The sequence below is a fragment of the Chiloscyllium plagiosum genome, unplaced genomic scaffold (assembly GCF_037043375.1).
Source record: "Chiloscyllium plagiosum isolate Xiang-an unplaced genomic scaffold, Cpla_swu_hap1 HiC_scaffold_20, whole genome shotgun sequence".
In the NCBI taxonomy this organism is placed as follows: Eukaryota; Metazoa; Chordata; class Chondrichthyes; order Orectolobiformes; family Hemiscylliidae; genus Chiloscyllium; species Chiloscyllium plagiosum.
The window spans coordinates 48,552,467-48,579,189 of record NW_028270158.1 but is presented as its reverse complement, the minus strand read 5'-3'; the positions used below and the strand labels follow the sequence as shown (position 1 = coordinate 48,579,189).

Below are 26,723 nucleotides of genomic sequence, written 5' to 3'. Positions count from 1 at the left end.
TGAAACTTGAAAGGGTTCAGAAAAGATTTACAAGGATGTTGCCAGGATTGGACGATCTGAGCTACAAGGAGAGGCTGAACAGGCTGGGGCTGTTTTCCCTGGAGCGTCGGAGGCTGAGGGGTGACCTTATAGAGGTTTACAAAATTATGAGGGGCATGGATAGGATAAAGAGGCAAAATCTTTTTCCTGGGGTCGGGGAGTCCAGAACTGGAGGGCATAGGTTTAGGGTGACAGGGGAACGATATAAAAGAGACCTAAGAGGAAACTTTTTCACGCAGAGGGTGGTATGTGTACGGAATGAACTGCCAGAGGATGTGGTGGAGGCTGGTACAATTACAACATTTAAGAGGCATTTGGATGGGTATATGAATAGGAAGGGTTTGGATGGATATGGGACAGGTGCTGGCAGGTGGGACTAGATTGGGTTGGGATATCTGGTCGGCATGGACGGGTTGGATCGAAGGAAAAGACTGTTTCCATGCTGTACATCTCTATGACTCTATGACATGCTGTTTTTGCAACTGCTGCTTTAAACTGAATGTTAGAAATGTTTTTATGACCTTATAAAATATATGAAACCACCTTCACAGAACTAAACCACAATCTCATTGATTTCTACTTTAAACTCTAGTTCCCAAAAATTTTCATCACACTTCTCACCCTCAAAAATCATAACATTGATGGTAATAATATATCCGGATTAAACTCAAGGGTAATTATCACAATGAAGCTCTACGCCAATCCATTTTGACTATGACATCCATTTTCTCCCACCTTTGCTCTTGACAACACATCTGCTACATCCCACATCTCTGTCACTGCAGTTGAAAAGTGTGGTGCTAGAAAAGCACAGCTGGTCGGGCAGCATCCCAGGAGCAGTCAAATCAGAATGAGGTTTGTGGCCTAAGGGGGCTGGGAGATAAATGGGAGGAGGTGGGGCTGAGGGGAAGGGAGCTGAGAATGTGAGAGGTCGATGAAGGTGGGGGTGAAGGTGATAGGTCAGAGAGGAGGGTGGAGAGGATAGGTGGGAAGGAAAATGGACAGATATAACAGTTCAAGAGGGCAGTGCTGAATTGGAAGGCTGGATCTGGGATAAGGTGTGGGGGACGGGAAATGATGAAGCTAGTGAAATCCACATTGATCCCCCAGTGTGGTTGGAGGGTGCCAAGGTTGAAATTGAGGTGTTCTTCCTCCAGGCATTGGGTGTTAGGGTTTGGCGGTGGAGGAAGCCTAAGACTTGCATGTCCTTGGCAGAGTGGGAGAGGGAGTTATAGTGTTCGGCCACAGGGTGGTGGGGTTATTTGTTGCATGTGTCCCAGAGATGTTCTCTGAAACATTTTACAAGTTGGCCTCCTGGGCAACATGCAAGTCCTGGGCCTCCTCCACCAAATCCAAGCCACCCGACACCTGTCGGAAGAACGCCTCATCTTCTGCCTTGGGACCCTCAAAACACACGGGATCAATGTGGATTTCACTAGGTTCCTCATTTCTCCTCCCCCCACCTTATCCCAGATCCAATCTTCCAACTCGGCACTGCCCTCTTGAACGGTCCTACCTGTCCATCTTCATTCCCACCTATCTGCTCCACCCTCCCCTCTGACTATCACCTTCACCCCCACCTTCATCCACCTATCGTACCTTCAGCTACCTCCCCACCAGTCCCACCCCCTCCCATTTATCTCTCAGCCTCCTTGGGCCACAATCCTCATTCCTGATGAAGGGCTTATGCTTGAAGCGCCGACTCTCCTGCTCCTCAGATGCTGCCTGACCATCTGTGCTTTTCCAGCACCACACTTTTCGACTCTGATCTCCAGCATCTGCAGTTCTCACTTTCTCCGATCTCTGTCACTGCAGTCAAACAGAAAATTGATTCACAAATCCAGGAAACATCGCAAGGAAATCAAACATCAAATATAACAGCCATTGATTAATGAAACTGATTAATGAAAAGGGAGATCAGGTAAATCATGGATGAAGTGGTGACATCAGCGACGCACAGCACACACATATGGGTACTTTGGGAATGAAGTAGAACCCACACCAGACTCCAGCTCCAGTTCCAGTTCACTGACATCGGGTGGAACTTGAAAGATAAACTTTTGAATCAATATAGTAAAGAACAGGAACAGTTCTATTTTAGCCAGAGCCTCACCAGTGCAAGCCCTCCGACCTGCAGAGAAGAGAGTGCAAAAATATGTCAACATAGCTCTTGAAATAAACAGTTATCTTTGAAGACAACTGAATTTCAGAAATATGACATTACAGTTTGAAAACAACCTTTGTCGTGATGCTCTCCATCTATTTCACATCTGTTCAGACTGCAATTCGATTAAATAACATGAAAAGGTACCTGCCACAGTTCAGTGGGTAGCACAATCATGTCAAAAACAGACAAGTGTGGATATAAGCCCATAAGAACTTAAAAAAAATGTTAGAATTGGTACATTTACTGCAAGAAACATCAATGTCGCAAACTATGAATGTAATCATCATTTATTGTGTGAAACCAAATCTGTAGTATCTGTGTAACAGGATTGTGTTAACACAAGAATGACTTAATTGTAAGACACTAATCACTCTCGAGGACAGGGACCTGGTGGAACATGTTCAATTGCAATTGAAAGCAAAACACTACAGATGCTAGAAGTTGGAAACGCACAGAAAATGCTGAGGAACTCAGCAAGTCTGGTAGCATGTATGCAGAGGTACCATTCTCTCCTTTTTGCACTTTAATTTTCATTAATTTTAAATCTCTTTTTCTCTTTCATCCCCATTACCAACCCCTTTGGTTTTTGTAATGGGCCTTTGTACCATTTGCCCCCTACTCCTCCTCTGTCTCTGTCAAAAGTATCAGAGATACCACAATCCAACACCTTTCCATTCTGAAGAAGTCATGCTGGACTCAATATGTTAACTCTGTTTCTCTCTCATGTAAAAGAATATTCCCCAGTTACCTGGATATGTTCGGTTCCAATAACATTCAATAAACTTGACACCGTCCAGATATCCCCTTCCTGGATCTCTCCATCTCCATCAACAGTGACCGACTCAACACTGACATCTTCCAAAAACCCACCAACTCCCACAGCTACCTGGACTACACCTCCTCCCACCCTGCCTCCTGTAAAAACACTATCCCATATTCTCAATTTCACTGCCTGCGCCACATCTGCTCCCAGGAGGACCAGTTCCATCAAAGAACACATCACTTGGCGTCCTTCTTTAAAGACCGCAATTTCCCCTCCCACGTGGTTGATACTGCCCTCCAGCACATCTCATCCACTTCCCGCAGCTCCATCCTGGAACTCCACCTCTCCAATTGCAATATGGGCAGAACCTCCCTGTCCTCAACTTCCACCCCACCAATCTCTGTATACATCGCATCATCCTCCACCATTTCCGCCACCTACAAATGGACCCCACCACCAAAGATATATTTCCCTCCCCACCCATATCCACTTTCTATAAAGACCATTCTCTTTGTGACTCCCTTGTCAGGACCACGCTCCCCTCCCCCGCCAACCCACCCTCCCCTCCCGGCACCCTCCCCTGCCACCGCAGGAATTGCAAAACTAACGCTCACACCTCCTCTCTCATCTCCGTCCCAGGCGCCAAAGGAGCCTTCCGCATCCATCAGAGTTTTACCTGCACTTCCACACATGTCATTTATTGTATCCGTTACTCCCAATGTGGTTTCCTCTACACTGGGGAGACAGGACGCCTACTTACAGAACGCTTCAGAAAATATGTCTGGGACATACGCAGTAAACACTCCCACCAGCCCGGGCCAAACACTTCAACTCCCCCTTCCATTCTGCCAAGGACATGCACGTCCTGGGCCTCCTCCATCACTACTCCTTAACCACCCAATGCCTGGAGAAAGAGCACATCATCTTCCGCCTTGGGATCCTCCAACCCCACGGCATCAATGTGGATTTCACTAGTTTCCTCATTTCCCCTTCCCCTCCTTATCCCAACTTTCCAACTCAGCACCACCCTCATGACCTGTCCTATGTGTCCATTTTCCTTCCCACCTATTCGCTCCACCCTCCCCTCTGACCTATCACCATTACCCCCCCCCCCAACCTCCATCCACCTATTACATATGAACCTGCTATGCTTCCTTGCATTTGTTCAGTAACTAAACACAACAGCATTGGTGTGATGCACTCATAATGTCCTAAAAGTGTGATGGTGCATTTTTAATAGCTTTACTTCGATCAATCCCCAGTCTGTGTTTTGATAGCACTTCTCACTTTGCAAGCCAGAGCAGGTTTTGACAGTCTTAAGAAACCAGCCTCCCAATCTGGATTGCTCACTCCCCTGGTTAAAAGCTATGTGCACAGATAGTGGATTAAATTGTGTTTTGACCACAACTCATCCCTTTGGAACCCCATAGCTTACCACACTGCAAAAAAATTGTGATAACAGAAAAGAGTTCTTTTCTGCTATATTTCCTACATTTTATACTCTCTTGACCAGTGAGAGAAAATTCCTATAATACATAAATTAAAAATTAATAACTTGCGTTACCTGCAGAGAAGGGCATGAAGGCATCTCTCTTCACAAATTTGCCCTCAGCATTCAGAAAGTGAGATGGGTTGAACTCATTTGGTTTTTCCCATTGAGTTTTATCATACAGCACAGAGGACAGCAATGGGATTACATGGGTTCCCTTAAAAATGTTAAAAATATAATTGGTGTATGATTCTCTATTATATTATAGTCCATCACGATAACCAGCCTTCCTATCACTGACTCTGTCTACATTTCCCGCTGGCTCAGGAAAGCAGTCAACATAACTAAAGACCTCTCCAACATCGATTAGATTCTCTTCCACCCTCTTCCATCAGGCAGAAGACACAAAATTTTGAAAACACATCCCAACAGATTTAAGAACAGCTTCTTCCCTGCTGTTGTCAGATTTCTAAACGGAACTCCCATAAATTAGAGTTCATCTTTCTTTGTATCATCTCTACAGCTATAATAGTATTTTGTGCATTCTGTTCAGGTAGGATTTGTCTGGTTAGCATGCAAAACAATACTGTCTACTTTAACTCGGTATATGTGACAATAATAAGTAAAATCAAATCAAAAGACATTATTGAAATTATTTGCACAGTTGTTAAGTAATAATCTTTCTGGGACATTACACACAGCATTTATTTGAATTCAGACTCTTGTATCTTGAGCTTCTTTAATCACTCCACTGTGCTTTCAGCTGCCTAGACTCTAAGCTCTGGGATTCCCTTCCTAATCTTCTCACCTGTCTATCTCTCTTCCCTCCTACATGATGCTTGGTTATAATACATTGACCTCTGAATCATTCAGTTCTGGACTGAAATTCCACCCTCAGGCTCAAACAGAAAAATCACAACCTCTGGCCCTCCACTGCAGGCATGCTGCAATGCCAGAACTACCGTCTTTGGGAAAGTACTGTTTTGACAAGGAGGATAGCAATTACGCCCAGTGTTCTGGTCAATAGTAATCCTTAAATCAATATCATAAAGAAGAGTCTATCTTCTCATTATCATATTGCTTTTTTTTTGGGATGCTGCTAAGTATCTACTGGCTACTGCATTTGCTACATTACAACAGAGATTGCACCCAATTCAAAAGTACGTCATTGTGAACTGCTTTGACAGGTTTGCTGGTTGCAGCAAGTGTGATAGATAAATGTCTTCCTTTAAAGCCTATCTCTTTGACCATGTCTTCATCACTTTTCATACTACTTCTCTATGTGGTTGCTGCCATTATTTCTCTGATATCAAGCCTGGGAACATTCTTTAGACAGTATACTGTATTAAAGTTGGTAAGCAAATACAAGTTGTCATTTTTGTTAAAAAAAATCACTTTGGTTTATTCTCCCTTGTCTGTTCTCTCTATTGCTTTACACCTAAAACTAACAGAAATGATGCATCGAAAGAGAGACCTGTGGCTACACTTGTCGTGCCACACAAACACACAAATAAGGAGTGGAGAACCAATTAGTCCCTCAAGCCTGCTCTGCTATTTGATTAAAAAAAAGACTTTCCCATTTCAGATGGAGTTTAATTTAGATAAATTTGAAGTGTTGCATTTTGGAAAGGCAAATCAGGGCAGGACTTATACACTTAATGATAAAGTCCGGGGGATTGTTGCTGAACAAAGACACCTCAGAGTGCAATTTCATAGCTTCTTGAAAGGGGAGTCACAGGTCGATAGAATAGTGAAGAAAGTGTTGGTATGCTTTCCTTTATTGGTCAGTGCATTTAGTATAGGAGTTGGGAGGTCTTGTTGCAGTTGTACCGGACATTGGTTTGGCCATAGTTGGAATACTATGTGCAATTCTGGTCTCCCTGCTATCGGAAGGATGTTGTGAAATTTGAAAGGGTTCAGAAAAGCTTTACAAGGATGTTGCCAGGTTTGGAGGGTTTGAGCTCTAGGTAGAGGCTGAATAGACTGGGCCTGTTTTCCCTGGAGCATCAGAAGGTGAGGGGTCACTTTCTAGAGGTTTATACAATCAAGAGGGGGGGCATGGGTAGGGTAAATAGACAAGGTCTTTTCTCTAGGGTGGGGAATCCAAAACTACAGGACAGAGGTTTAAGGTGCGAGGGAAAAATTTAAAATGGACCTAAGGGGCAACTTTTCACAAAGAGGATGGCGTGTGCATGGAATAAGCTGCCAGGCAGAGTGGTGGATGCTGGTACAATTGCAACATTTAAAAAGCTTCAAGATGGGTAAATGAATAGGAAGGGTTTAGAGGAATATGTGCCAAATGCTGGCAAATGGCACTAGTTTTATTTAGGATACCTGGTCAATATGGACAAGTTGGACTGAAGGGTCAGTTTCGGTGCTGTATTTCTCTAAGACTCTATGACTCTATTCCCACTCTGCTCTCTCTGTTAATAACTTAACAGCAATTTGTAACTTCTACAATGAAAAGTTCTGAAGTGTTTCATCGTGGCCATATTTGTCAAAGATTAGAGTCATACAGGAATGCAACACACAAAAAGATCCTTCAGCCCAGTGAGTCTGTGCTGGTCAAAACCAAATACATAAATATTCTAATCCCATTTTCCTGCATTTGCCCATAGCCTTGTACGCCCTGGTATCGCAAGTGTAGATCGCATGAGGGTTTTTTTCTCCACCACCTTTACTGGCAATGAGTTCTAGATTCCCACAAAGCACCCACTGAGTTAAAAACAAATTCCTCATATTCTCTCTAAACCTCTGAATACAAAAGTTAATGACAGCTAGTTACTTAGGCTCCTAAATTGTAGAATGTATTGAGTGAAACCATGAAAGCTCTTTCTCCCTCTTAAACATCCTTCATTAAATGTCAGACTATCAGACTCCAATCTCAAAGTAGCCATCCTTTCCCAAGGGTACCTTTGGAATGAAGTATCCTCTGAAGTTTATGTCTGCTGTTGTTTCATGTGTGATGCTCATTGGTACAACATCACCAAACCTCTGGATTTCATGGATTACTGCATCAGTATATGGCAGATCTTTCCGATCCTCAACTCTGGGAGGTCGTTCCAATCCAATAACTCCGATAATTTCCTCATAAACCTTTTCTGTGAACCAAACAGATTTTTAAAGTCATTGGAAGTACTGTCATGATATCTTCAAACAAGTTCAAAATCTCAATCAAGGAAAAAGGAAAGTATGCAAATTGAAAATCATCCAACAAGGTCAGCTCCCAAGTGGAATTAATCAGAGTGCTTCTTACTCTGGATCTCTGGATATTTCATCATCAGAAGCATTCCCCAACGAAGTGTAGTTGAGGTGGTCTCCATCCCTGCAGCAAACAGGTTAATCGTCGTGTACATTAAGTTGTCTTCATGGAAGTATGAATTAGGGTTGGCTGATTCCTAAAAAGAAAATTAACAATGTAACAACTCAGAAATGGAATGGGACCTAAACTGTGTAACCTGAAACCTGGATAATGCAGCACAGAGTAGGGATCAGAAACATGAGACATCTATATATTTACTCCAGTATACTGCACTGTCAGAGGTACAGTTTTTGGGATAAGATATTATTCCGAAGCTGTTGATTGCAACTCAATTGATGCACATTAAACAAAATCTATTCCATTGCACCTTTCAGCACACTTAAGATGTCCCAATGCACTTTAAAGTCAGTAAAATGTATTTTTGTAGCGCAGTCAACATTATAATGTGGTTCTGGCCAGATCCTATTGATGTTGGACAAATCCACATCAGAAAAGTGACTGCACTTCAAAACTGATTCATGAGCTGGAAGATACTTGGGCATGCTGGAGTTATGAAAGACACAGTGCAAATGCCAGTTCTTCCTTTATTAAAACAAAGATTGTTTTCACACCCTTTACCTCAAATCATATGCATTTGCATAAAAGGAGTCCATTCAGACTATCATGCAAATGTCGAACTGAACAAAGTTGACTTTTTTCTCTGAAATTGAGAGTGTGCTGCTGGAAAAGCACAGCAGGTCAGGCAGCATCTGAAGAGAAGGAGAATCGACATTTCAGGCATAAGCCCTTCATCAGGACTGTGGCTTGTGGGTCGGAGCCGAGAGATAAATGGGAGGCGAGGAGCGGGGGGGGGGGTTCTGTCTTTGTTGTGTTGGGAGGGGTGGGGTTCAATGGCTGTGCTGCGTGAAGTGAAGGAGATGCGCTGGAGGGCATCGTCAACCACATATTGCAATTGTGGAAGGAGGAGGCCATCTGGGACTTTCTGAGGTGGAATTGGTCATCCTGGGAACAGATATGGCGGAGGCGGAGGAATTGGGAATATGGATGGTGTTTTTACAGGAGCTAGGATGGGAGGAGGTGTAGTCTAGGTAGCTGTGGGAGTCGGTGGGCTTGTAGTAGATGTCTGTGGTTAGTCGGTCGCCGGGGATGGTGTTGGAGAGGTCCAGAAAAGAGAGGGCGGTTTCCAAGATGGTCCAGGTGAATTTGAGGTCGGGATGGAAGATGTTGGTGAAGTTGATGAACTGTTCAACCACCTGGTGGGAGCACGAGGCGGCGCCGGTACAGTCATCGATGTAGTGGAGGACCAGGTGGGGGATGGTGCTGGTGTAACTGCGGAAGATAGACTGATCCACATATCGGACAAGCAGGCAAGCATAGCTGGGTCCCAGGCAGGTGCCCATGGCTACCCCTTGGAGGAACTGGAAGGATTGGAAGGAGGTGTTGAAGGTGAGGACCGGTTCAGCCAGGCGGATGAGGGTGTGAGTGGAAGGATACTGGTTGGGGAGGCATGACAGGATGAAACGGAGGGCTTGGAGACCTTCATCGTGGTGGACCTATGTGCACACGGACTAATGTCCACAGTGAAGATGAGGTGTTGGGGACCGTGGAAATGAAAATCTTGAAGGAGGTGAAGGGCATGGGTGGTGTCACGAACATAAGTGAGGAGTTCCTGGACTGAGTGGGACAGGACGATGTCGAGGTAAAAGAGATGGGTTCAGTGGGACAAGTGCAGGCTGAGACAATGGTTTGACTGAGGCAGTCAAATTTGTACTCGGCACCGCCCTCCACACCTGTCCATCACTCCCCTCTCTAACCTATCACCTTCTCCCTCACCTTCACCCACCTATCGCTTTCTCAGCTACCTTCCCTGCAACCCCACCACTCTCCCTTTTATCTCTCGGCCCTTAAGCCTCATTCCTGATGAAGGACTTATGCCCGAAATTTCGATTCACCTGCTCCTCGGATGCTGCCTGACCTGCTGTGCTTTTCCAGCACCACACTCTCAACTCTGATCTCCAGCACCTGCAGTCCTCACTTTCTCCTTTTTGCTCTGAAATACATAAATATAAATATAACTTTGGAAATGTGACAAAACTCTTAAAACAAAAGTGGAGTTTTTAACCTGCCGTTGTCTGACCATGAATGCATCGATAAAACTCCTCATGTCATTGCCATCTAGTTTCTGACGATTTTCCTTGAAGTAGCCTTTGAGGAAGACAATAGTCTGCTCTATGTTGGTAAAAACCTTATTGTGCGTCCCAGGAAAGAATTTCAGGACTGGAAATGCATTGTACAGCTGCAAAATCAAAACAACATAATGATAGTGATGAAAATATCAAAGCAAAATAATTATCTGCTGTGATGAAGCTACTCTTTTAACAAGGTTATGCTGTTCTTGGTTTTTTATTCCAGAGGACGTAAACAACACAGACTCCGAAAGGGCTGATGTTGAAGCACTTTAGGCCCAATTTGATAATAGCTAACAGATAATGCCTCAGGCAGAAGGCTTTCAAGTTTTAAAAAATAACACTTGTTCAATGAAAGGGGAGTGGCCAGTTCTCCCAGCTCAGATTTCGTCTGATTTGGTTTGGTTTGGCTTTTAGCAGAAGTGGGGAAAAAGCTGCTGGATCCAAAGAAGCAGGTCCAGGCTGGTACTCTCTCTCTGACCTCTAATCTGTAAGACCCTGTGTTTGATTTTACTTTTTGTGCAAAGGAGTGCTTATGGGGATTGTTGCAAGTATTTGGAATAGCATCATTAAGTTGGGATGATCTGTTGGGTTTTCAGAGATGTTAAGGTATTCAGTATTCTGTTTTCTGTTGTTTGTGTTCCATTCAGTAATCTTGTAAATAAATTGTTCTGTTTAAAACTAAATGGTTTGGCCAGTGGCATTTGTCCTGGAATATCCACCTTACAGCTGCTTAAAACAAAGGTAGGGTCTGGGCTACCTTCTTGAAATGTTTTGAGGGGTCTGACCTGGTCCATAACACTGCTCACATCTAATGATTTACAATTACAACAAGGTGATACATAAATCTTTGAAACATTATGAATCTTTGGCAAATAGAGAATGTTTTTAAACATTGTGACTAATTATAAGTTTCTACTATAGTTATCATCACGCAATGCCTGAAAGAATGGTGTAAACAAATTCAACATCTTTCTAAAGGGAATTGGATAAATACATGAAACAATCAATTTGCAGAGTTATGGGAAAGAGGAAGGGATTTTGACCAATTGGACAATTCTTTCAAAAGAATTGGTGGAGGAACACTGGGCTGGATGATCAACTTCTGCATTGTATGATACGATTGTGTAATTCCTGAAGTGCAATCTCTGTGATCACCAGGTGGAAATTTAATGTGACATTAATGTGTGGAAACTATGAGGCAGCTTGACAGGGTAGTTAAGAGGATGTTTTCACTTGTCAAAGTATTTACAGCCACTGTTATAACTTTTCAAAATGATAGATCCCACACTTCAATCAGAGATGGGGAGTGATTTCTTCTCTCAAAATGTCATCAGTCATTAGAATTCACTGCTGGGTTCCATATTGAATCTATTCAAAGTGGAGTTGATGGGTACAATTTTATGAGCAGGTGTGCAGACACAGGAGGCTGTAAACTTCTGTGGTTGACATTGCCACCCACCTGCCCATCTCCAAACTCACCCACATGTTATGTGCAGAAGGGGCAAGTCTAGGGCAAGCCTAGGGCAGCCTGCCTGCCCTCAGCCTATTTAAAGCCCTTAACTTGTCAACTAATGGCCAGTTATATTGCATCACAGATTTAGTACACTCCACTTGCAGCCCCTTTCCAATTACTGCGAGTTGCAAATGATCTTTTCTTGAATGTATTACTCTTCAAAAACAGGCTGAGACTTACGTGGACCATAGTTGAACCAAAAAGTTGAATATTTTCATTCACTCTCTTTATTACACCAATAAATGTTTCATCCTCATAATCAAATCTGTCACCAAAAACTATCAAGGAAATTATATTGGCCACAGCAGAGTTCATTTTCATAGTTGGATTAAACGGTTGGCCTGCAAAAGAAATTTTAAAGATCACACTCAATCAAATATTGACCCTTTACATGAAATCACAGTTGGATAGCTCTTTAGATAAGACCCTGAAGCTTGTTCCCTTGGCTGTTAAAGGAAGGTGGCCAGGAGGTAGCAGGCACTCAGGGTCAAACAGTCAAAGAGATGTATAGCACAGAAACAGACCCTTCGGTCCAATTCAACCATCCCAACCAGACATCCTAAATTAATCTCGTCCCATTTGCCACCATTTGGCCCATTTCCCTCTAAACCCATCGTAGTCATACACCCATCCAAATGCCTTTTAAAGGTTGTAATTGTACCAGCCTCCACCACTTCTTTTGACAACTCGTTCCATACGTACACCACAATTTGTGTGAAAAAGTTGCCCCTTAGGTCCTTTTTAAATCTTTTCCTTCTCACCCTAAATCGATGCCCTCTAGTCCTGGACCGCAGGGAAAAGGCCTTGTCTATTTACTCTATTCATGATTTTATAAACCTCTATAAGGTCACCCCCTCAGCCTCCGACGCTCCAGGGAAAACAGCACCAGTCTATTCAGCCTCTCCCTATATCCAGAATTTCATTAAGACTCCTTCACTATCCAACTAGTGCTGTGGAACTGCAGAACAGTTCATGAACTGAGACACTGATGAACTAGAAATCCATGAATAGTTGGTCATTTCAATCGATGGGGGGGAGGTAGCATACAGCAATAATTGTGATTTGTTTTGGATTGATCCAAACACAGTGGTCTAAATGTTCCATTTCCGTGATATAGGTTTCTGTGATTCTTTAATGTACATCTGCATTCACAATTAATGCATACAGAGAAAAGAAACAATGGTAATTCTGTTCATTTATCTCACACAAACTCACCTTTATAAGCATCAATCCTTTTTACCAGAAAATCTGACTCCTCAATTATTTTGTCTTCAATGGTTTTCTTTCCCATTCCAAAATCTCGTAATGTGCTGAGGGTAAATCTTCGCATTTGCTTCCATGACTCCCCATGAGCAAAAACAATACCTTAAATTAAATCCATCAGAAAGAAGCAAACACTGTGACTCTTGGAATATTCATTTTAACTGACGACATTCCTCAAAGAATCGAGGGCAGGACTAATTAACTAAATTATACACGGTGAAATGAGAAAGGTTCATATTTGTATCGTTTCTAAAGTACATTTCAATAGGCAACTTGTGGGCATTCTAAATGCTTCAGTCACTGAGTTACTTTTCAGGTGTTAGAGTATAGGAAGTGTGTTTACCAATTTATTCACAGCAAGCTTCTGCAAATTGTTTATTTTCCTGATGTTGATGGAGGGACAAATAGGAACATAATAACAACGCAAGAGGTGTAGACTTAGAGGCTTAGAGATGTACAGCACGGAAACAGACCCTTCGGTCCAACCTGTCCATGCCAAACAGATTTCCCAACCCAATCTAGTCACACCTGCCAGCACCCGGCCCATATCCCTCCAAACCCTTCCTATTCATATACCCATCCAGATGCCTTTTAAATGTTGCAATTGTACCAGCCTCCACCACTTCTTCTGACAACCTATTCCATACACGTACCACCCTGTGTGTGAAAAGGTTGCACCTTAGGTCTCTTCTGTATCTTTCCCCTCTCACCCGAAAGCGATTCCCTCTAGTTCTGAACTCCCACACCCCAGGGAAAAGACTTTGTTATTTATCCTCATGATTTTATAAACCTCTATAAGTCACCCCTCAACCTCCGATGTTCCAGGGAAAACAGCCACAGCCTGTTCAATTTCTCTCTTTAGCTCAAATCCTGGCAACTTCCTTGTAAATCTTTTCTGAACCCTTTCAAGTTTCACAACATCCTTCCGATAAGAAGACCAGAACTGCATGCAATATTCCAAAAGTGGCCTAACCAAAGTCTTGTACAGCCGCAACGTGACCTCCCAACTCCTGTAATCAATACTTTGACCAAAAAAGGAAAGTATACCAAACGCCTTCTTCAATATTTAAGCAAGTAATTTTTGAAGGTTTTATAGCTTGCATGGATATGTTTCAGCATGGATCTGTCCAGTGGTCAATGGCTTATTGCTGTGGAAAATGCTTACAACTTCTTCTGATATATTTTGGGTTAATAGTCTAAGCTTTGGACTTGGTTCAACTGAGATGAACAAATTCTGCTGAATATCTACTTTCTGGAGCTCTGGATCTTCATACTTTTCATTATACTTGGCTCTCACCTCAATTTGCCTCTTGGCACAAGGTTCTTCCATCATATAGCCTCATGCTCAGTTTCAAAGGATTCATTTTCAGGTCACCATCTTGGATCACTTCGCACAGCTCTGTGAAACTCATATTGTTTCATGAGATACATATCTATCTGAAGCTTCACATTTACTCGGTGCTCTCCTTCGCAGTCACCACTCTAACAGTAACAAAGCATTTATCAATTTTAGACCTGATGATAACAACCTGTTGATTGGTGTAAAATGATTTGTCGCAATCATTGGCTCACAAATCAACCTTATAGGCATGATATGCTTATTTCTAGCTAAATGCTTGCGTGAAAAGTGTTTTGCAGTTAGAACACTGCTTTTCCGATACTGGATGTGCTTCCTGTCCCCTGCAATATTTACATTTTCCCCTCTAGCCTTGCTCTTTCTGCTGGCTTCTATGCAAATACTGGCATTTAGCCTCTTCAGTGTATTCCACCATTCAATGGGATCCTGGCTGATCTAGAGCCTAACTCCATTGCTTAACAGAGATTTACCTATTTCAGATTTAGAATTAACATCTGATCCAGCAACCACTCCCATTTTAGAAGAGAGTTCCAAACACCTGCAATCATTTGTACTTCCTCAAGTTTCTCCTGAATGTTCTGGCCCTCCTTCTCAAACTATATCCTCTGGTTCTGGAATCCCCAAACAGTGGTAATATGGATCAGACCAAACTGCCTCAAACTATTCTGAAAATAGTCTAGACCCTAACGTTTTCTTATTTTCAAGGTAAATGTAAGGTTTGGCCTACCACATGCAATTTGATTGGTCAAACTACCGGAATTAAAGCAAAACACTATAGTTCATCCATTATAGTGAAAACGATACAAAAGAAAGAATTAGAATCACTTAATTCATTTGAAAACTTAACAATACATTCAGTAACTATTACTAATTAACTGCTCAATATAGTAACATCCCATGAACACACCCTTGGCAAAAGGCAGATTCAGAAAACAGATTGTCTTACATGCAGTTCTCCAATCCAACAAGAAAGAACATCAAAACACAATTCTGAGAGAGAGAGAGAGATAGCCTGAAGGTGCTGGGTATTTGGTTCGCGGGGGCTGCGGCGTGCACCAAGTCTTGGGAAGAGCGTATCAGCAAAGTGAGGGAGAAACTGGGCAGATGGAAGCTATGGTCACTCTCCATCGCGGGAAAAAAACTTGGTCATCAGGTGTGAGGCACTGTCATTGCTGTTATACATGGCACAGGTCTGGCCTATTCCTAGATGTGTCGCTGCAGTCACCCGGGCCATCTTCCAATTTATAAGGAGATCAAAGATGGACCATGTCCAAAGGGACTCGATGTATAAAGGTCTGGGCAACGGGACAAAAAATACACCCAATGCCACCCTCACCCTGATAGCCACTTTTGTGTGTGGCTGCATCAAGCTGTGCACGGATCCCCGGTACGCAAACACCAAGTGTCACTACATACTGAGGTTCTACCTGTCCCCAGTGTTGCGAAAGATGGGCCTGGCCTCGCTGCCGCGGAACGCTCCAAGTAGTTGGACCATTCCGTATCACCTGTCCTTCGTGGAGAAGTTTATGAAGAAAAACACCTTTGACCACAAGTTCATCTGGAAGTGGTCAGCACGTAGTGTCCTTGAGACCCTTCGGGAAAAGGAGAGGGCGGATTCTATCAAGCGGTTCCCTTAGCAGACTGTCAAAGTCATTTGGCAGAATGCTTCATCGCCAGAACTTTCCAACAAGCACCAAGACATGGCTTGGCTGGTGGTGAGAAGGGCTCTGCCTGTGAGATCCTTTGTACACACCCAGACTCTCAGCCGCATCACACGCTGCCCTCGAAGCGGCTGCGGGGGGGATGAGACTGTCACACACCTCCTTCTGGAATGTGCCTACGCAGAAGTCTGGAGAGGAATGCAGTGGTGTTTGTCAAGGTTCGTCCCAAGCAGCGCCATGACACGGGACTCCGTGCTCTACGGTCTGTTCCCCGGGATGCACACCGAGACGAGGTGGAGTGTGGCCAGTATTTGGCCTTTACTCGAGACAACTAGTTTCACTAGGACAGGATCCTTTCTTGGTCACAGTCAGATATTGTCCACAGTGACTGGCATGATGTCCTGAAAGTTTAAAACCAAAGCCAACTTCTTCAAGGGAGGCACCACCAGTGGAGTATCTGCCAGTGGGAGGCGACTCAAGGCATCTGTATTAGCACTTGGCTTCCTGCACTGTGGTAAAAACAATGACTGCAGATGCTGGAAACCAGATTCTGGATTAGTGGTGCTGGAAGAGCACAGCAGTTCAGGCAGCATCCAAGGAGCTTCGAAATCGACGTTTCGGACAAAAGCCCTTCATCAGGAATAAAGGCAGTGTGCCTGGAGGGTGGAGATATAAGCTAGAGGAGGGTGGGGGTGGGGAAAAAGTAGCATAGAGTACAATGGGTGAGTGGGGGAGGGGATGAAGGTGATAGGTCAGGGAGGAGAGGGTGGAGTGGATAGGTGGAAAAGGAGATAGGCAGGTAGGACAAGTCCAGACAAGTCATGGGGACAGTGCTGAGCTGGAAGTTTAGAACTAGGGTGAGGTGGGGGAAGGGGAAATGAGGAAACTGTTGAAGTCCACATTGATGCCCTGGGGTTGAAGTGTTCCGAGGCGCTCGATGAGGTGTTCTTCCTCCAGGCGTCTGGTAGTGAGGGAGCGGTGGTGAAGGAGGCCCAAGACCTCCATGTCCTCGGCAGAGTGGGAGGGGGAGTTGAAATGTTGGGCCACAGGGCGGTGTGGTTGATTGGTGCGGGTGTCCCGGAGATGTTCCCTAAAGCGCTCTGCTAGGAGGCGCCCAGTCTCCCCAATGTAGAGGAGACCGCATCGGGAGCAACGGATACAATAAATGATATTAGTGGATGTGCAGGTAAAACTTTGATGGATGTGGAAGGCTCCTTTAGGGCCTTGGATGGAGGTGAGGGAGGAGGTGTGAGCACAGGTTTTACAGTTCCTGCGGTGGCAGGGGAAAGTGCCAGGATGGGAGGGTGGGTCGTAGGGGGGGGTGTGTACCTGACCAGGTAGTCACGGAGGGAACGGTCTTTGCGGAAGGCGGAGAGGGGTGGGGAGGGAAAAATATCCCTGGTGGTGGGGTCTGTTTGGAGGTGGCGGAAATGTCGGCGGATGATTTGGTTTATGCGAAGGTTGGTAGGGTGGAAGGTGAGCACCGGGGCGTTCTGTCCTTGTTACGGTTGGAGGGGTGGGATCTGAGGGCGGAGGTGCGGGATGGTAGACGAGATGCATTGGAGGGCATCTTTAACCACGTGGGAAGGGAAATTGCGGTCTCTAAAGAAGGTGGCCATCTGGTGTGTTCTGTGGTGGAACTGGTCCTCCTGGGAGCAGATCCGGCGGAGGCGGAGGAATTGGGAATATGGGATGGCATTTTTGCAAGAGGTAGGGTGGGAAGAGGTGTAATCCAGGTAGCTGTGGGAGTCGGTGGGTTTGTAAAAAATGTCAGTGTCAAGTCGGTCATCATTAATGGAGATGGAGAGGTCCAGGAAGGGGAGGGAGGTGTCAGAGATGGTCCAGGTAAATTTAAAGTCAGGGTGGAATGTGTTGGTGAAGTTGATGAATTGGTCAACCTCCTCGCGGGAGCACGAGATGGCGCCAATGCAGTCATCAATGTAGCGGAGGAAGAGGTGGGGAGTGGTGCCGTTGTAATTACAGAAGATCAACTGCTCTACGTAGCCAACAAAGAGACAGGCATAGCTGGGGCCCATACCTGTGCCCATGGCTACCCCTTTGGTCTGGAGGAAGTGGGAGGATTCAAAGGAGAAATCGTTAAGGGTGAGGATCAGTTCGGCCAAACGAATGAGAGTGTCGGTGGAAGGGTACTGTTGGGGACATCTGGAGAGGAAAAAACTGAGGGCTTGGAGGCCCTCGTCATGGCGGATGGAGGTGTAGAGGGATTGGATATCCATGGTGAAGATGAGGCGTTGGGGGCCGGGGAAACCGAAGTCTTAGAGGAGGTGGAGGGCGTGGGTGGTGTCTCGAACGTATGTGGGGAGTTCCTGGACTAGGGGGGATAGGACAGTGTCGAGGTAGGTAGAGATGAGTTCAGTGGGGCAAGATATGCTGAGACAATGGGTCGGCCAGGGTGGTCAGGCTTGTGGATCTTGGGAAGGAGGTAGAACTTGTATGTGCTGAGAATAAGACCCCAATGCTGAATTCTATCAGAAGCTATGTCTTTCTTCAGCAGTCCTAGCAGGGGGTTGTGATCTGTTATCATGATAAAATCCCATCCATAAAGGTACTGGTGGAACTTTCTTACACCAAAGATGACTGCTGGACCTTCCTTCTTGATCTGGCATACTTGCATTCAGCATCAGCCAAGGAAGCATTTTCTATCAGGCATTCCAGTCCATTGGGCCACCAGTGAGCCAGCAGTACCCCGATACCATACGGGGAGACATTGCATGTCAGCATTACTTCTCCCTTCAGACCTTAGTGGGCCAACACCTTAGATGATGATAGCTGTTTTCTTCACTTGCCGAAAGGTTGCTTCTTCGTTTCGCAATCACTTCCAAGGCTGACACTTTATCAACAGCACGTGTAAGGGAGCAAAGATGGAGGCCAGGATACATATGAATTTTCCGGAATAATTCACAAACCAGATGTAAGTTTGCTCGCTGAATGGAAGGTTCGCTTTCAGGTGCTTCGTCATCATACTAGGTAACATCATCAGTGAGCCTCCAGTGAAGTGCTGGTATTATGTCCCGCTTTCTATTTATGTGTTAGGTTTCCTTAGGTTGGTGATGTCAATCCCAGTTCTTTTTCTCAGAGGGTGGGAGATTGGATCCAAATTGATGTGTTTGTTGATAGCATTCCAGTTGGAATGTTATGCTTCTAGGAATTCTTGTGCGTGCTTGTCCTAGGATGGATATGTTATCCCAAAGTGGTGTCCTTCTTCATCTATATGTAAGGATAATAGTGACAGTGGGTCATTCTTTTAGTGGCTACATAAGGGCAGTACGGTGGCTCAGTGGTTAGCACTGCTGCCTCACAGCCCAGGGACCCGAGTTCAATTCCAATCTTGGGTGACTGTCTGTGTGGGGTTTGCACATTCTCCCCATGTCTGCGTCGGTTTCCTTTAGGTGCTCCAGTTTCCTCCCACAGTCAAAAAACGTGGAGGTTAGGTGAATTGGCCATGCTAAATTGCCCATAGTGTTCGGGGATGTGTAGGTTAAATGCATTAGTCAGGGGTAAATATAGGGGAGGGGAATGGTTCTGGGTTACTCTTCAGAGCGTCAGTGTGAACTTGTTGGGCCGAAGGGCCTGTTTCCACACTGTAGGGATTCTATGATTCTGATATGTTGGCAAAATGTCTGAAAACGAAGCTTCCAGCTCAGCGAGCAAACTTACATCCAAAACCTCAACCGAATTCACTAACCAAAGGAAAGAATTAAGCTCTGGTACAGACATGGGAGCCAGGGCTCTTTTGATCACTCTCACTTTCTCCTCCAATGTGTGTAACCTGGTTTTGTCCATTCTGTAGCCCAAATAGGTCACTTGGACTGTCTGGAACACACGCTTGTCTCTTCTATTATATTTCTCTTTTCAAAGTTTTCCGTTGCAACTCAAGCAGGTGAATTTTCCTTTCTCTTTCTTTTTGTTCAGGTAGGGCCATTCTTTCCATTTCTTTATCCCTTGCCCTCTAATTCAAGGTTCTTTGTTTGCAATTGGCATTTAGCCATTTCCAATCACTCCAATTGCATTTCTGGCAATTGTACATGCTGTGTGATTGCTACAATTATGTCCTGTTTTTTCTCAGACACAGGCAATCCCAACACCAATATTTTTGCCAAGTCCAAAAGCTTTGGTCACATTTTGTGAAACTCCCAGGAAACTTCCACCCCAGGAAACGCTTAGCGACTGATGGAGCCATTACTACACAAGGCACACCCTGTTTAAACTAACCAAATTCAACACCTGAAATAATAGACACCAACACTTCCCACACCATAAGACCATAAGACATTGGAGCACAAATTAGGCCAAATGGCACATTGACTGTGTCATTCAGTCATGGCTGATACGTTTCTCAACCCCATTCTCCCGCCTTCTTCCCATAATCTTTGATTCCCTTCTCAATCAAGAACATGTCTACCTCTGTCTTAAATATACTCAATGACCTGGTCTCCACAGCATTCTGTGGCAATGAATTCCTTAGATTCTTCACTCTCTGGTTGAAGATGTTTCTTTTCATCTCCAAAACTGTCTCCTTATCACACATTGCCCCTGTTTCCAATCATCCTAAATTCAAACTGGAATTAGAAATTTTGATCCCGACAAGAACCCCTAACTTCTTATGTTCCAGACCAAGCCTCCTTAAAATATTCAGAAGACAGTCTCGACCCTAACTTTTTCTTATTTTTAAGGTAAATGTAAGGTGTTGCATTCGCGATTCAATTTGTTTGGTTAAATCACCAGATTTAAAGCAAAACACACTTTATTCATCCAATTATAGTTAAAATACATAATCAAGAGTCATAGAATCCCTATAGTATGGAAACTGGCTGTTCAGCCCATCATTTCCACACTGCCCCTCTGATGAGCATCCCACCTGGAACCACCCCACTACCCTAATCCTGTAACACTGCATTTCCCATGGCTAATCCACCTAGCCTGCACATCCCTGGACACTTTCAGCAATTTAAAATGGCCAATTGGGTCCGTGGCACTGTGAGGCAGCGATGCTAACCACTGAGCCACTGTGCTGCCCCAGAAAGAAGGAATGAGAGTAACTTAACTTTATTGGAAAACTTTACAAAATAATAGATACAGTAACTATTACGAATTAACTGACCCAATATAGTAACATCCCATAAATACGCCATTGGCAAAAGTCAAATTCAGAAAACACATTGTCTCACATGCAGTAATCCAATCCAGGAAGAAAGAATTTCAAAACACAATTCTGAGAGAGGGAGAATGCCAGCTTTTAGCTGTAGCAGAGAGAAACGCTGCAGTTTTTCACAACCACAGCATCTTCTGCTGCAGGTTAGGTTGATTGGCCACACTAACTTGCCCATAGTGTCCAGGGATGTAGAAATTAAGTTGGTTTGGCAGAATTACAGAATAGGGTAGGGGTTGAGTCTGGTGGGATGTTCTTTGGAGAGCTGGTGTGGACTTGTTGGGTTGAAATGGCCTGTTTCCACATGTAGGGATTCTATGATTCTAAAGATCTTGGTTCTGTGGCAGTGTGACCACACCCCTTCATGCTGTATCTATTGTTTCAACGTTTTTAAAAATCCCCAAAGCCTCACAAGCTGTTTACTCCAGTGGTTCTGGTCAACTGTTTGCCACCTCTGCCTTAAAACCTGTGTTCAAAATAAAAAGAGCAAAATAACCTCTTAAAACAACAGCATTGTAAAATGGAAGTAGTTTAACTTTATTGAACATTTCTTTTTCTGTTCATATCTTAAAGACTTTGATCAGATCACCATCTACATTTGAGAAAAGTGACCTTACATTTATAATCTCTCTTCATAACTTAACTAGGAGAGTTAATAAGCTAGGAACCTGGAAAAATGTTTGCAGCTCTACTTTTAAAAATGCTGTGATACCTTTCATTCCCATCAGAGAGAGAAGGTAGGAAGAATTCCAAGAAGTGTACCTCTGACAATACAGCATTTCTCCACTACCTGGGAGTATTAACCTGGATTATATGTTTGAATCTCGGAGATGGAACTTGAGCCCATATTATCTGACTCAGAAAGAAAGCCACCAATTGTGCCATAGCTTAGAATAGATTGTACTGTAAAACAGTGGGCTCTCTTCACAACTTCAGGTTGTGCTGCACTTAACATGGGATTGATGAGTTAATGGTCCGACAGGAAGATGTCTGAATTCACACCATTATGCACAGAAAACTTTTTCAAAGCTTTTTCATTTGAAACGTCATAAAATGTCAAATATAAAGATATTCGTATGCAACAGATCAAGTTGATAAATAATTTGAATATAAAGTTTAAGAAGCCTAGATATTATTATCAGAGATAATAGGATCAAATGTGTGTGGCATTCCCTTGTCTACAAGTGCAGACCTATACTGAATTTGCAGACAGAACCAAGTTATTTGGCCTAAATGATCTGTGCAAGCTTTTATGTTCCACACAAGCCTCTTCCTACCTTTCTTCATGTATCATAAATCTTAGTTGACACTGGGTCGATTGTTAATTTTAAATTGGAGCTCAATGGATTTCTCCTCACTAAAGGTATTCAGAAACTCGAGGCAAAAGTGCACTATTTCACAAATGAGTCAAAAAGTGTGGCGCTGGAAAAATACAGCAAGTGAGGCAGCATCCGGTGAGCAGAAGAATTGACATTTCAGGCATGAAGTGTTATGCCCGAAACGTCAATTCTCCTGCTCCTCGGATGCCGACTGACTGGCTGTGCTTTACCAGCACCACACTTTTTGACTCTGATCTCCAACATCTGCAGTCCTCACTTTCCCCTAATTCGCAAATGAACCAGGGTCATAACAAGTTATGTTCCCAAACCTGCAAAAATAACCTTTGACACAACAACAAAAATATGTTATTAACATCTCTGTAAAAATCATGGAAAGTAGGATGCTGAACGAATTTACTGAACACCTCCATGTTGACATCATTAGGTCTAGGATAGCGGCTATAATTTCTGGATATTGCATGATTAAAAACAATCGTATATTTTAGAAATTACAGAAAATTAGTTACAATCTTATTCGATCAATTTTTTTTAAGTTTCTTTCCTCAAGTTCTTTAAAACATAATGCTTTAAAAAAAATTAACCTAAGCGAAACACTGAAACGTATTCATTAACTGAACAGGGACAGAATACAGTCTGATTTTAACTGATAAGTTATACAACAGTGAAGATGCAAATTACCGTGTCCTTTTGTAAGTGCTTCAAATATTGGGATGTGTGCTCTTTCTCCAAATTCATCTGCATTGTTGACGAGAGCTTCCCTCACTGCTTCATAACCGGTCAGCACCACTGCAGTTGTGGGTCCCAGCTTGATGCTAAATACCTCGCCATATTTCTCAGATAGCTTCAAGAAAAGGTTTACATGACAAATTATTACAAGTTTTTCCACAACATGTCCATTTGTTGTTCATTACACCAGTGACCTTTCAGACTGTTTCATGAGCCACACATCGATCTCTCACTCAGCAGCACTCACCAGCTCTCAGGATCTTCACCGGACATTCACATCAGCTCCAGCTCACCCTCAGACAAATTTCAAAGGCATCAGCTTCAAATCCATTTCTCACATGTCTTTAGCTTTATGCAGCTCTGTCAGTATGTCACTCAAATACAATGTAAAACACTCTCATTAATATCCTGTTCACTCTCTCTACTGTACCATTTGTATACCTTACGACAGATCTTGACTCAGTTGCTACACGGTGGGCCAGTACATAAGCCAAATCTCTGATTACATTAGCCTTGTGCTCCTATTGTTGGTTACAAAAACTACAGGCGCCCCTGTGATGGAAAAGAAGGTTTGAGACTGAATCCCAATAAATCTGTTACCTTATGGTTTAACAGGGGAGATTTAAGTGTGTGAGGGAGAGGTGCAAGGTTAAAGGGTAAGGATGCAGGATGTTACAGTCTAGCGTATGATCTGGCTTCAATGCTGGAAGACATTTCCTGGCCTAAAGTCACTGAGTGTTTCTTCAGTTGGTATCTCCTATTCACCACACCAGTGACCTTTCAGACTGTTCAATGGGTCACACATCCAGGCAGCACACCACTGTCTTTCTGTTTTTATCACAATATATTTATGGTGCCTTTTCAGCTGTGACTAAACACTCAGACACTCCCACTGATGAGGGTGGTCAGGACGCAGGGGATGAATACACTCAATTCCATTACTTGGCCAACTTGGTTTGGAAAGTGAGGAATGCAGACGCTGGAGATCAGAGTTGACAATATGGACAATACAGAGCATAAGGGCATTTGAAGGGTTAAACATGAAGACTGGTGGAATGTTACAAGGGATCTGTGGAATTCTACATCACTCCAGCACCAGGGTCCCAGATTCGACTCCAGCTTTGAGCGACTGTCTGTGTGGGTTTCCTCCGGGTGCTCTGGTTTCCTCCTACAATCCATTGATGTGCAGGTCAGGTGAATTGGACATGCTAAATTGCCCATAGTGTAAGGTGCATTAGTCAGAGGGAAATGGGTCTTAGCGGGTTATTCTTCAGAACGTCAGTGTGGACTGGTTGGGCTGAAGTGCCTGTTTCCACACTGTAGGGAATCTAATCTAATCTAATTAGGTATAGAACAATGGTGATATAATTATAGTTAGATAGTATAATTAGGTTATGTACCAACGGCAGCATAATCAGGTTAATCAAAGCATGTGACATATAAGTAAATGTTCGCATGATGTAATAGTGTCAACTTAGGGCTGAAAACCATTGTGGCAGATGTAATAGTAAATATCTAATCATAATATAGTAAAGTAAGATTAAGTTTGAAGTATCTCCTATTTCCATAGCGGCAGAAGTAGAGAGATAACATGAACTAAAGTCATTGGTCTGTTGCGTAACTTAACACAATTGGACACATGATAACTAAAGGTATAAAAATAATGGACCCCGAGGTTCGGGGGCCAATCAGGAATTCGCTTTCTGGTTGTCACGGCTTTTGTTTGAAAAAAAAATCATCCTCTTCAACGACTCTCTGCGTCTCCTGGTAATTCTGCACAACAGTGTGGTGCTGGAAAAGCACAGCAGATCAGTCAGCATCCAAGGAGCAGGAAAATCGACGTTTCGGGCACAAGCCCTTCATGGATTCCGAATCGCTGTCCGAGTCTTAACTCCCTCTTACCTTCATCAAAGATTTGTTCACCTTCTTCAGATCCAACATGTGCAGGTTCCCGATCACTGGGAGAGAAGGGGGTCCCGGGGGGAAGTTGACGACTCCGGGATTTTTCAAGCCGCTGTTGAAATACAGCAGGAGGATAATGGTCAGAGCCCCCAGCAACACCAGGGTGGCGGCATCCACAGGGAAAACACTTACAATCGACATCCCGGGATCGAAACTGGCAACAGGAGGGGCCGCAGTTTATATTCGAGCTCAGCTCCTGCTCTGAAAAGCTGCAAAAAGATTCAAAAGGGAAATCTCTCACTGATCGATGTGGTTTTATCTGAACTTTCCCTTGGTCGAAACCTTGTTGGACTGCGGTGGGTGGAAAGGGTCTTTAAACCAATTGGAAGGCAGGAAAAACATAGCCCCTCCCAAACATCTCATCTCTCCACTGTAAACAGTCACAGAAAACAACACCTACCTCTCACTTAGTGATAAAAATGACCAGGTCACGATAATCAAAGGGCAAAATGCGCTCACTCGTGAACGATGTTGACATTGCTGAATCCGTTGGGAAAAATGAGGCAATATCTGCAAAAAGTAAATTTACAATGCAGAGAGAAACTAAGTTAAAAATCGCACAACACCAGGTTATAGTCCAACAGATTTAATTGGAAGCACTAGCTTTAAAGCGCTGCTCCTTCATCAGGTGGTTGTGGAGGATACAATTGTAAGGCACAGAATTTATATAAAAATTTACAGTGTGATGTAACTGAAATTATAGATTGAAAAATACCTTGATTGTTTGTTGAGTCTTTCATCTGTTCCAATACCATGATAGTTTCACTTCTTTCATGTGTAAATCACAAAATCTTTGTTTTAAAGTTGCATTCTCAGGTTAGCTGTAACAATTGGTGTTAGCTAGACAATATGTTGAAGGTTCAACAGACTCAACAGACAATCAAAGTATTTTTCAATGCATAATTTCAGTTACATCACACTGTAAACTTTTGCTATAAATTCTGTGCCTTACAATTCTGTCCTCCACAACCACCTGATGAAGAAACGGCACTCCAAAAGCTAGTGTTTCCAATTAAACTCACAACGGCTCAAGAAGGCAGCTTACCATCTTCTTCTCAAGGGCAACAAGGGATGAGCAATACAATGCTGGCCAGCCAGCAATGGCCACATCTCAAGAGTGAATAAGTAAAACTTACAACCTGACATTGGTTCCTTAAACACATATCTCGAATAACTTTGTAAGATGGCTTCCTCTCTGACACCTCCACAGCTTTCTGCTTCTGGGGTTTTATTCACAGCAACTCAGGAGATCTCCTCGGCCCTGCCCTGACTCACAGTCTGCTGTTACCGACCTTTCCTGTCTGAATGAATCTGCAAACTGCCTGACATCTGCTGAATTGTTTGGACTTTATGTTACCGTACTCCTGTTGCCAGGCAGCAGCAGTTCTATTCTCTCTTCTGCCTTATATTCTGATGTACTGAACTGTTCACTCCAGTCGTTTAAGGACTGGATTAACATGAACGAAAACAATACAAATATTCAGGCACTCTTGTAGTAAAGCAGAGAAAAAATATGAAATTAAACTAAAAATCATGTCTTACACTTTTGAAAACACAAAATGAATCCATAATTTAAAGCTATACATTGATTTTCCACACTTTGTAACCTAAACTCTGAAGCAATTATAAATAGGATGAAAGAAATGCCTTTACAATTTCATAGGGTAAAATTTGATTCTTTGTCGTTGAATTAATTTGGGGAAGGCAATGGCCCAGTAGTACTATCACTGCACTGTTAATCCCGAGACCCGGGTAATGTTCTGGGGACCTGGGTTTGAATTCTGCCATGGCAGAGGGTGGATTTTGAATTCACTAAAAAAAC

The 26,723-nt window shown here is 43.5% G+C and overlaps 1 protein-coding gene across 2 annotated transcripts; it reads right to left on the bottom strand.

Moving 5' to 3' along the window:
• Positions 1-1,710: 1,710 nt before the first annotated feature.
• LOC122560571 (cytochrome P450 2K1-like) lies at positions 1,711-25,186 on the bottom strand. 2 transcript variants are annotated; one of them, XM_043711331.2, is made up of 9 exons: positions 24,842-25,186; positions 22,892-23,054; positions 12,638-12,787; positions 11,603-11,763; positions 9,843-10,016; positions 7,715-7,856; positions 7,372-7,559; positions 4,534-4,675; positions 1,712-2,170 (listed from the first exon to the last, which is right to left on the bottom strand). In XM_043711331.2, exons 1-9 carry the CDS (start codon positions 25,040-25,042, stop codon positions 1,986-1,988), a joined length of 1,506 nt encoding a protein of 501 aa, XP_043567266.2. In that variant the 5' UTR covers positions 25,043-25,186; the 3' UTR covers positions 1,712-1,985. The 2 variants fall into 2 exon arrangements, with proteins under 2 accessions (XP_087854043.1, XP_043567266.2); XM_087997917.1 differs by lacking the exon at positions 12,638-12,787 and having other exon boundaries at positions 1,711-2,170; positions 24,842-25,185.
• Positions 25,187-26,723: the final 1,537 nt, after the last annotated feature.

What these genes read in the sequence shown, in the direction of transcription:
- LOC122560571 (XM_043711331.2), bottom strand. Translation starts at nt 25,042, where the DNA reads ATGTCGATTGTAAGTGTTTTCCCTGTGGATGCCGCCACCCTGGTGTTG. An exon ending in TGAACAAATCTTTGATGAAG is followed by an intron (nt 23,055 to 24,841) that starts GTAAGAGGGAGT and finishes CTTTTCTTGAAG; the next exon opens with CTATCTGAGAAATATGGCGA. An exon ending in TCATGGTCAGACAACGGCAG is followed by an intron (nt 7,857 to 9,842) that starts GTTAAAAACTCC and finishes TTTTCTTTTTAG; the next exon opens with GAATCAGCCAACCCTAATTC.